We start from the raw sequence: 10,849 nt of genomic DNA, 5'->3' as shown, positions 1-10,849 counted from the left end.
ATGCGTAATTGCTTTTAAATTAAACTGTCTCGAAAGCTTCGTGTAAGGTTCACAGCTAACTGGAATATAAGGTAGCATACTTGTTTGTTTGACGACGAAACATTTTAGCCAAAGCCAGTTTATCACGTACACTCAACCCCAAGCTTCTCAACTGGCGGGAAACCTGGTTTATTTAAATCGACACGTGTCCAATCTCATATCAGTTGAATTTTCAGTATTTCCCGTAGGGGATTGTTTACCCGCACGAGGTGACATTCCAAAAATATCCAATAAGCTCGAAGTCCTTTCAAAGAATTGGCGAGCATAAGGAAGAGAGAGAGTTTCATTATTATTTGTGACCTTGGCCAGTGGTTTGTTATGTTTTAGGACATACGTTTATCTTACAGTTACAGTACAAAGTTTTTGTCAAGTTACTCCAGGAAAATCCAACCCAACTGTAAGAAAGACGTACATATCCTATTACCAAGTTTCACAACAAGGTAAGGAATTCTTGTCGTTACATGAGTAGCGAATTCATTCACAGCATATCCTTTAAACCATATCTGTTTCGTGCGCTATAAATTGTATAATAAAAATTTACCTGTATAAACCAGACTCGCGTGCGTGTGAGGTTAATTCCCAGAGAGAACTGACGACACACGCTTCACCAAGCAGTTTACCTACACAATAGTATGTGGCTATTTTTATCGTATTTGTATTAGTTCTAGAAATTCTAAAATTCATGTAATACGCAAGTTATGATATCATTTAAGTTATACAATCGTATAAAAAATGTTTAGTCACAACGTAATAATATAATTTATCAATTTTTATTTTCGCAAGTTTACAACAAAACCACATTTTAGGCTTAGTTCAAAATTCATAATCTACTTGTATTTATGTAGTTATACGTAAAATTACATATACGAACCTCCAAATGTTTATATATTATTGTTTTGTAATAGAATGCCCTAGTTAAATTAGTATTTTTACTTTATAAACTGTTTTTGTCCCAGTATTTCCATTCCATTATTATGTATTAGCATATATTCTTGTTCCGTCATAAGCTTTTAATATGCATATAATCCCATATTATTATTATTATGTAGCAGCGTGGAAATTACCGTTACTTTGTAAAATGTTCCTTATGGTAATGTTCCTTTTACCAACATCGTAACTTGTTGTTGTTCCTCTTGACAATGTCCTTATGTTATTGTTGTTACTGTCAGACTCTTTGTAAATGTTCTTATAAGAGGGCTATGATTTACTGAACCCATAATCTACTCATCAGATATATTTAGGCCCGGCATGGCCAAGCGTGTTAAGGCGTGCGATTCGTAATTTGAGGGTCGCGGGTTCGCATCCCCGTCGCGTCAAACATGCTCGCCCTTTCAGCAGTGGGGGCGTTATAATGTGGCAGTCAATCCCACTATTCGTTGGTAAAAGAGTAGCCCAAGATTTGGCGGTGGATGGTAATGACTAGCTGCCTTCCCTCTAGTCTTGCGCTACTAAATTAGGAACGGCTAGCGCAGATAGCCCTGGAGTAGCTTTGTGCGAAATTTAAAAATAAACACAAAAAACAAACAGATATATTTAAATTGTCATCAGAACCTTTTGTGTCTCGTCTACCTTCCCATGTCGTTCTTACTGTTAGTACTGCTCAAAATGTCCAAACACCTTGATTGTACATAAATTTAACATTAATTTTACATAGCAATATAACTCCTATTAATTGGATTTGGAATCTTGTTATATAAATCTTTGTGAATTTCCGAAACCACTACCAACAACTAACTCCCTATGGGAAAAAAATCATTTCCCTGTTTAACTGTTGTGAACTGAAACCTAACTTACCGTTTGATATTTAATGTGTCGTTATACTCTCATATTTTTCCCGCCTTCTTTTTTTTGGACATTTTGACGCTATTCGTTTTTTTTTTTCTCTACTCTAACATTATGATTATTTTTTAGCAATTTCCTTACGTGTAATTTAGTCAAAACTCTAAGTTTTTCAGCACAATTCATCTTTCGTGCTTCCATGACGTGAAGAAGTATGAAGTTACTATTGACAACCACTGATTAACCCTTTGAATACTGAAAATAAGTTGGTTTGGTTTTTTTTAAATTTCGCGCAAAGCTACTCGAGGGCTAGCTGCGCTAGCCGTCCCTAATTTAGCAGTGTAAGACTAGAGGGAAGGCAGGTAGTCATCACCACCCATCGCCAACGCTTGGGCTACTGTTTTACCAACGAATAGGGAGATTGACCGTCACATTATAACACCCACACGGCTGAAAGGGCGATCCTGTTTGGTGCGACAGGGATGCGAACTCGCGACCCTGAGATTACGAATCGCACGCTTTAACATGCTTGGCCATGCCGGGCGCAGTATTACATGAAATTTGGAAAACTTGCATGCAACAAACTTGAAGTATTTCGATTAGTTAGTTTTAGATTTATACCCAATTACATCAATATAACAATTTCAATAACTCAACTGTTTTAGTTTTAAATTATGTTTAATCCTAGGGTTAAATGTATCAAGACTTATTAATGTATTTTAAATGTGAAGGTTTCTACACGAGTCAAGGATGTGTAAAAGTTGTATTGCGTACAAAGTATAATAAAAAAAAAATATTTTCATGGACAAATTCGCCATCAGTAAATTTATATTATTAATGAAAAAACAAACACTGAGCGGGTAATCAAAAGTGGAGTTAGAAAAAAAACAACATTAATTTTCGATTGTGTGTTGAGTAGATATACTTGTTTTATTCTGTTTTTTATATTCATTTGTTGTCTAGTCGCTCTTATGTCGAACCCAGTGGCATCTCTGTAGACTTCTGATCTGGCATGGCCAAGTGTGTTAAGGCGTTCGACTCGTAATCCGAGGGTCGCGGGTTCGAATCCAGCCACACCAAACATGCTCGCCCTTTCATCCGTATGGGGCGTTATAATGTGACGGTCAATCCCACTATTCGTTGATAAAAGAGCAGCCCAAGATTTGGCGGTGGGTGGTGATGACTAGCTGCTTTCCCTCTAGTCTTGCACTGCTAAATTAGAGACGGCTAACGCAAATAGTCCTCGAATAGCTTTGCTCAAAATTCAAAAACAAACAATTCTATCTGTCATGGTATTTTTCTAGTAGTTTTATTCCTTTTCAATTTATTTGAAGACTTCCATAGTCTTACCTTCACTTTACTATTCCAGAAAAATCTGAAATCCGTACAGTTGAACTGTGTTGGTTGTGATAAGGGGTTTCTTGTGAGAATTTAACTTTTTCATTTAGATTTACTCATGTATGATCTGGCACATACATCCAGAAGATGGTCTTAACATACAATTGTTTTGCTTTCTTCCATCAATCAGGGTAGAAATCAATCTAAATTGTATTCAGTACTACCTATGAATCTCCAATAGTTTTAAAATCACGTGATATCCACGCTAGGTTTTAATAACTAGATGATATATAGTAAATACTAAAGCATTATGTATTTAAAATCTAAATAAAAGGTTGAAAATACAAACTCATTTCAATTGCACTCCAAGTTTAACATATCTGTTGTCTGGTTTAGTTCGTTTGAAATTGTGCGCAAAGCTGTCGAAGGCTGGAGGAAAGGAAGCTAGTCACCACCGTCCACCAGCAACTTTTACCAACGAATATTGATACTAATCATTACATTATTATGACATCACAGTTAAAAATGAAAGCATGTTCAGTGATAGAAAATCCGCTGTCTGATTTGATGAGAAGAAATCCACTGAGACAAAGTTTTAAGGCGGTTTGAATGTGTATTGATGAGAAACTATTATCTGTATATGATTATGACAAACTATTATCAAAACGTACATTTGTTATTAAGTTAAACTCTTAAAAAAGTTTTAATATCCATTCAAGCAGTCTTCAAGCTTTACGTCCGTCTGTTGTCTTCTATTTAAACTGATGTGAGTGATTTAATATCCATTCAAGCAGTCTTCAAGCTTTACGTCCGTCTGTTGTCTTCTATTTAAACTGATGTGAGTGATTTAATATCCATTCAAGCAGTCTTCAAGCTTTACGTCCGTCTATTGTCTTCTATTTAAACTGATGTGAGTGATTTAATATCCATTCAAGCAGTCTTCAAGCTTTACGTCCGTCTGTTGTCTTCTATTTAAACTGATGTGAGTGATTTAATATCCATTCAAGCAGTCTTCAAGCTTTACGTCCGTCTGTTGTCTTCTATTTAAACTGATGTGAGTGATTTAATATCCATTCAAGCAGTCTTCAAGCTTTACGTCCGTCTGTTGTCTTCTATTTAAACTGATGTGAGTGATTTAATATCCATTCAAGCAGTCTTCAAGCTTTACGTCCGTCTGTTGTCTTCTATTTAAACTGATGTGAGTGATTTAATATCCATTCAAGCAGTCTTCAAGCTTTACGTCCGTCTGTTGTCTTCTATTTAAACTGATGTGTGATTTAATACCCATTCAAGCAGTCTTCAAGCTTTACGTCCGTCTGTTGTCTTCTATTTAAACTGATGTGAGTGATTTAATACCCATTCAAGCAGTCTTCAAGCTTTACGTCCGTCTGTTGTCTTCTATTTAAACTGATGTGAGTGATTTAATATCCATTCAAGCAGTCTTCAAGCTTTACGTCCGTCTGTTGTCTTCTATTTAAACTGATGTGAGTGATTTAATACCCATTCAAGCAGTCTTCAAGCTTTACGTCCGTCTGTTGTCTTCTATTTAAACTGATGTGAGTGATTTAATATCCATTCAAGCAGTCTTCAAGCTTTACGTCCGTCTGTTGTCTTCTATTTAAACTGATGTGAGTGATTTAATATCCATTCAAGCAGTCTTCAAGCTTTACGTCCGTCTGTTGTCTTCTATTTAAACTGGTGTGAGTGATTTAATATCCATTCAAGCAGTCTTCAAGCTTTACGTCCGTCTGTTGTCTTCTATTTAAACTGGTGTGAGTGATTTAATACCCATTCAAGCAGTCTTCAAGGTCTGTTCTCTTCTATTTAAACTGACGTGAGTGATTTAATACCCATTCAAGCAGTATTCAAGGTCTGTTGTCTTCTATTTAAACTGATGTGAATGATTGTCATATGGTGTTAAATTCTCCCCCTTATTTTTTTAACGGCTGACATTTTTGAGGTTCATTGGTTGGTCTCGTGGATATAGCCTTTCGTCCTTGTTCGTTCTTCAGATTTTATATTTGTTTTGTTTCTTTTAATTTCGCGTAAAGCTACACTAGGGATAACTGAGCTAACCATCCCTAATTTAGCAGTGTAAGACTAGAGGGAAGGCAACTAGTCATCACCACCCACCGCCAACTCTTAGGCTACTTTTTTATCAACGAATAGTGGGATTGATGAAGAAAACATTGAGATTAGGAATCGTGTGCCTTCACCAACTGACCATGCCGAGCCGCCATTGTTCAGGAGAAGAAATTCCACAGGAAAAGGAAAAAAAATTATGGAAAGCTTGGAAAAAAACTCCTGTAAAAGTATATATCCAATGTACGCTAGCGAATTTTTCTTCATCAACTTTAGGAAATCTTAATCAAACACATTTCTCTAAATTTATCTTCTGTGTATTTTTTGTACAGTATCCATTATTCACGTGTCTCTTAAATTCATTTTCTGGGTATCCTTTATGTGGGATCCACGTGTAACATACCAGATATGTAATGGCATGTCTTAAAATTCTAAGAATTTTTTACTTTTTTTACAGTTATGTCAGTTTTAACCACAATACTTCATGACTGAACTGATTTTACAGAACCATTGTGGTCAAAACACGTTTCACCGGACAATCACGTATGCTTAAAATATTCGCATATGTTCACAATTTAAAAATAATACATCAATTTCCTTTTCGTGGCCAAGCTGCAAGTGCGTGGAAAGTCTGTGGTTCGTGTCCAGCTGCTATAAAATCAATTTCTGTTCATTAGGAGTAAAATGTTTTATATATTTCTTTCTCACCAAAGTTAAAATTGATAATAACATTTATGAAACAAATACCCGGGGACATCAGCAAAAATTTATAGAACTTAAAATCCTAAAACCAATGAAACATCAGAACCCACATAAATATTATGTAATTTAAGTTTAAGTAATTATTTTTCTCGGGTCTGTTTTTTCTGCATTATTATCAGAAGCTGGAATCGTAAAAAAACATATACCTCATTCAACACAAACTCCTTAAAAATAACTTAAAACAACAATACTAATCAATAAAAAAACAGTCCGGCATGGCCAGGTGGTTGAGGCACTCAACTTGTAATCCTAGGGTCGCGAGTTTGAATCTCCGTCACACCAAACATGCTCGCCCTTTTAGTTGTGGGGCGTGATATTGTGATGGTCAATCCCATTATTCTTTCGTAAAAGACTAGCCCAAGAGTTGGCTGTGGGTGATAATGACTAGTTGCCTTCCCTCTAGTCTTACACTGCTAAATTAGGAACGGCTAGTGCAGATAGCCCTTGAGTCGCTTTGCGCGAAATTCAAAACAAAAACCAATAAAACAAAAACGTTAGATCTTTACCTTTAAATACATTAAACCTTAAAAGATCTCATGAAATTGTTCTACTTAAAATAATAATGCAAACAATATATTATACTAACCCGAAATAACACTGTGTGCATGTTTTACTGACTAACAGAAACAAATGTTTTACGTGCTGCCATATTGACCAGCTGAAGTAAGTGTTTACATGCTGCCGTATTAAACGTATGAAATTAACGCTGTATTCGGACTACCCTAATCCTTGTTAACAAGTCCGTAATATGTGTATTTTTAATGATATAGTTTGTGTTGCAAGCAGTTACGGTAAGTTCGATTTTTCTTTAACATTTACAATGACGATTATTTCACTTGAGCAATTCTTCCTTATAAACAATGCCGAGTATACACGTGAGCTTAATGTTTAGCTCAAAATTATTAACAAATTAACTTGTATGTGACCAATGAAATACTAAGATATTCAATGTTACTAGATGCATCCTGGCACAAATTCAAAATGTTCGAGGTCGTAGTAATTTGTTTTATATTCAAGTACTGCATGCAAGTAGCAAAAAGGATAATTATTAATGGACGCTCTTAGTTTTATTCGAACTTACGGCTAAAGATGGAATTTTAAAATATTAATATGAAACTCTACTTCTTTAATACGTTCTGGAATCAGATCTTTGTGCGCGAGGTAACAAATTTAAAAATAATAATTACGAGATTTAAATAACTCTTGTAAACCTAGCCCTACTTTTCCTTCTATGTCTGTCACGATAAATATCACACGGAAACACACACTAAGTTTTCGTAATTAATTTGTTAATATTATTCCACTTATTACAAGATTAACTATATAACTGATATCCTGGTGTGAAATACGTATTACGTTAACTACTAGGAAATTAAATTTTTCTTGGATTTTACATCTGTGTCAAGAGTGCTCCGTTGGATCTGTCTCCAAATTTACGTCACGGTACGTAGAAACTTACCCGGATTTCACGCCCTGTGTCACGTTGTAACGTTAACTCGCGTGTGGTGTAACGTTGTAACTGCTGTCTTATAAATAACAGCATCTTAAAAGATTTTTTTTGGAAAGTTAATCGAGTCGTAGCGTGTGGATTTAAGCGCAGAAAAAGTGTGAGCTCATACTAAAATGCATAAGATGGTAAATAGTGCTTCTGATTATATAATTTTTGCATCCTCCTATCTTGAAAGTAAGAAAGACTACTGAATAATTTGCGAAAAAAGTATTTAATCGTGTTTTTAATTTTTACCTTCACTGCAATTACCAATGATAGTGAACTTTGGGAAAATATTGTTGTTGTTTTTCTCTACGAATAAGAATTTGCTGTCACTTTGCTAACATTTTATTTACATCCAAATATGACTTAACATACTTTACCCGAAACTGAAAATAGCTATATTACTGTTTTTGTTTTGTTTTCTTGTTGTTTTTTCGCAATCCCAAACCTCGTTTATTTTGCTTAAAGTGGAGATAGTTACGATTGGAAATGAACTATATCCTGCTGCGTAGAACTTGCTGCTTTTGTCATTTCCTTCTGACGAATAGTAAACGTGAGAAGTTCTGTTGTTTAGTGAAATTATTTGTTTATTACTCAGTCACTACGATAACTCTGAAAATACAGATAGTTATTGTAACACTAAAATAAGTGTTACAGTTTGATTACAGATGCTACTGTTGTAAGTCGACGATATTTTTGTATGAAAATCATACTAATCGAAAAGTGTAAGACTTTTTTTGTATTGGTTGAAAATTATTGTTAGATGATATATCATACGTTATCTCGGAGACAAATTGTAAAAGTAACAAATAGAGCGATAATGCTAACATTATGTTTCTTATAGTTAAAACACAGCGCTGCATTTTGTTCATTTATTATTACATTTGTATTATTTTCGTCAGAAATTTCACATGTCAACAAACTGGAATATGTTATTAGTATTATTGTTACGTCAGTAATATAAACAAAACAAATGCTTCTAAAAATATAATAGCATCATTAAGGACAATAATAGTGCTTCTGAACTATGCAAAGCAAGACAATGATTCCTACAACAACTTTATTTTTCTTTAGCGAAGTCACACTTAGCCTATCTGCTGTGTTTACTAAGGGGAATCGAATCCCTGATTTTAGAGTTAAAAGTCCATAGCCTTATCGCTTTCTTACCGACAGACTAAATAATAATACTCCTTTTTGTATGAATATTAACATATGAAAACAAGAAGTTATAAGGTTATATTTATTATTATTGTAATGTTTGTTTGGATTTTTTAGGTTCACATTAACAAGATGGCCTTGCTGTTTTGGACAATTGCTGTTTTAGTTGTAGCCTCATGTGTTGCTGTAATGCCCTCTGGAGAACATCGTAATTCCTCTACTGAAGAGGACAAAGTGGTAGAAGCCAGCAATCGGTTCGCTGTGTCTCTCTTCAAAGAGTTGAATAAAAAAGGCAATATAATTATCTCCCCCTGGAGTTTGTCGACCGTTTTGGGAATGGCGTATCTTGGTGCTAACGGAAGTACGGCTCAAGAAATGGAAGACGTTTTAGAGTACCGAACCGCGGGTATTGAGGGGAAATCGGTCCACAATGGTTTTAAAAAGCAACATAATATTCTAAACGATGCTAATACAAAAAATGAAGTCAGTAGCGTGAATGTAGCACTAATTAACAGTGAATATGAAATTGCTAAGTCCTACAAAGACTACTTAGAACTATACTACAATTCCACAGTAAAAGAACTGAACTTTACACAAGCGGACTCAGTGTTACAGTGGGTTAATACGTGGGGTTATTGGGCATCTCGTGGAAAGATCACAAAAATGCTGACAGAAACCCCACCAAAAGAAACGAGACTCATGCTTCTAAATGGCGTCTACTTCAAAGGGAATTGGTTAAACCCATTTAATCCTGAAGACACACGTCTTGAAGATTTCCTCAATGACGACGGTAAAACAGTGATGGTTCCTATGATGCATATGACTGAAAGTGTAGCATATACTGAAGATGTAAACTTGGGCGTCTATGCCGCAAGTTTCCCTTACGAGGGTGAGAACATGAGTATGATAATACTTCTTCCAGCAGAGAATTACAACTTGACCGATGTAGAAAACCGGTTCACTCCAGTTATTTTGGATGACATCTTATCCAGTATGAACAAATATAAAATAAAAATTGGTTTACCAAAATTTGAGCTAAAAAACGATCACAAACTTAAAGACGTTCTGCAATCCTTGGGCATGCAATCGGCGTTCAGCAAGCATGGGGCTGATTTTTCAGGAATTACCGGGACATACGACCTTTACGTAGATGAAATCTTCCATAAGACCTTTATTCGCGTAAATGAAGAGGGAACAGAGGCTGCAGCAAACACCGTTATCCAAATACACAATAGACGGAAACTACCTGAATTCTTTGTGAATCGACCATTTCTCTTCGTGATCCGTGACAATCGAAACGGTATCATCCTTTTCTTGGGGCGTGTCGCCAAGTTAATGTGATTCTGAGAATGTTGCAGTAGTTAATTTTATTTGAATATTTAGGGTACTTGACATTAATACGGGTGTACTAACTTCTTCCTAGCGTAAATTATTTACCACAACTTACAATCTAACGTAAAAAACAAAAAAAAACAACAATCTGTTATCATATATCAATCTGTTTTAATTATATTTTTATTATAAAAGTGTAATTTTTAATCTAGAGTTAAAAGGAAAATGCAAATAATTTACAAATATAGCGGATGTTTGTTTTTTTTATCTTTTAAATATTCTGTAAAATTAAAGTTATTATGCAAAATGTTTTTAAATGTTCTTAAAAGAAATAAACTTGTCTCGTCATACCCGCGTTAGTTTTTTTCCAATAATTGAGCTTTACGGGTCTGTACACAAAATAAGTTCTCTGAATAGTATTATAAATTCATTATACGTGTTAATAATCGATGTGTAAAAAATAATTTCCTCATTTATAGGTTATTTATAATAGAGGATTGCAGAGGACGCCATTTAAAAAGAAGATAAAGCTAACTACTTATTGTGGATTTTTGAATGTTAGTTTGTTTTATTATTTTTATCTTCAGAATTAGAGGTGAATAGCAAAAATAACTAGATGTAGTAAGAATTGAAACTAAAGTGGTATATTTCAGTAGTGTGACTGTAGTATAACGTTAGATTAGGTTTAGTACACGTAACATTCTTTATGCTTAATTATAATTCAACTTGCAGTGAGATTTAAAGCTAAATAGTTAATAAGTAGTATATTGAAATCTAGTTAATTATTAAAAGTCCTAACAGTATTAACAACAGGCTACTGGTATTTAATCATAGGATCGAATTTGTATTTTAATTCTACAAATTAAT

At 34.5% G+C, this 10,849-nt stretch overlaps 1 protein-coding gene across 4 annotated transcripts; it reads left to right on the top strand.

Moving 5' to 3' along the window:
* The first annotated feature begins 236 nt into the window (after positions 1 to 236).
* Positions 237 to 10,332, top strand: LOC143245177 (intracellular coagulation inhibitor 1-like). 4 transcript variants are annotated; one of them, XM_076491212.1, is made up of 2 exons: positions 237 to 479; positions 8,768 to 10,332. In XM_076491212.1, exon 2 carries the CDS (start codon positions 8,783 to 8,785, stop codon positions 9,989 to 9,991), a length of 1,209 nt encoding a protein of 402 aa, XP_076347327.1. In that variant the 5' UTR covers positions 237 to 479; positions 8,768 to 8,782; the 3' UTR covers positions 9,992 to 10,332. The 4 variants fall into 4 exon arrangements, with proteins under 4 accessions (XP_076347327.1, XP_076347329.1, XP_076347326.1 ...); XM_076491214.1 differs by lacking the exon at positions 237 to 479 and adding an exon at positions 548 to 669; XM_076491211.1 differs by lacking the exon at positions 237 to 479 and adding an exon at positions 7,479 to 7,635.
* The last annotated feature ends 517 nt before the right edge of the window (positions 10,333 to 10,849 follow it).

Source organism: Tachypleus tridentatus, chromosome 2, assembly GCF_004210375.1.
Source record: "Tachypleus tridentatus isolate NWPU-2018 chromosome 2, ASM421037v1, whole genome shotgun sequence".
NCBI lineage: Eukaryota > Metazoa > Arthropoda > Merostomata > Xiphosura > Limulidae > Tachypleus > Tachypleus tridentatus.
The sequence above is the reverse complement of the archived record's forward strand: the minus strand, read 5'-3'. Positions and strand labels throughout refer to the sequence as shown.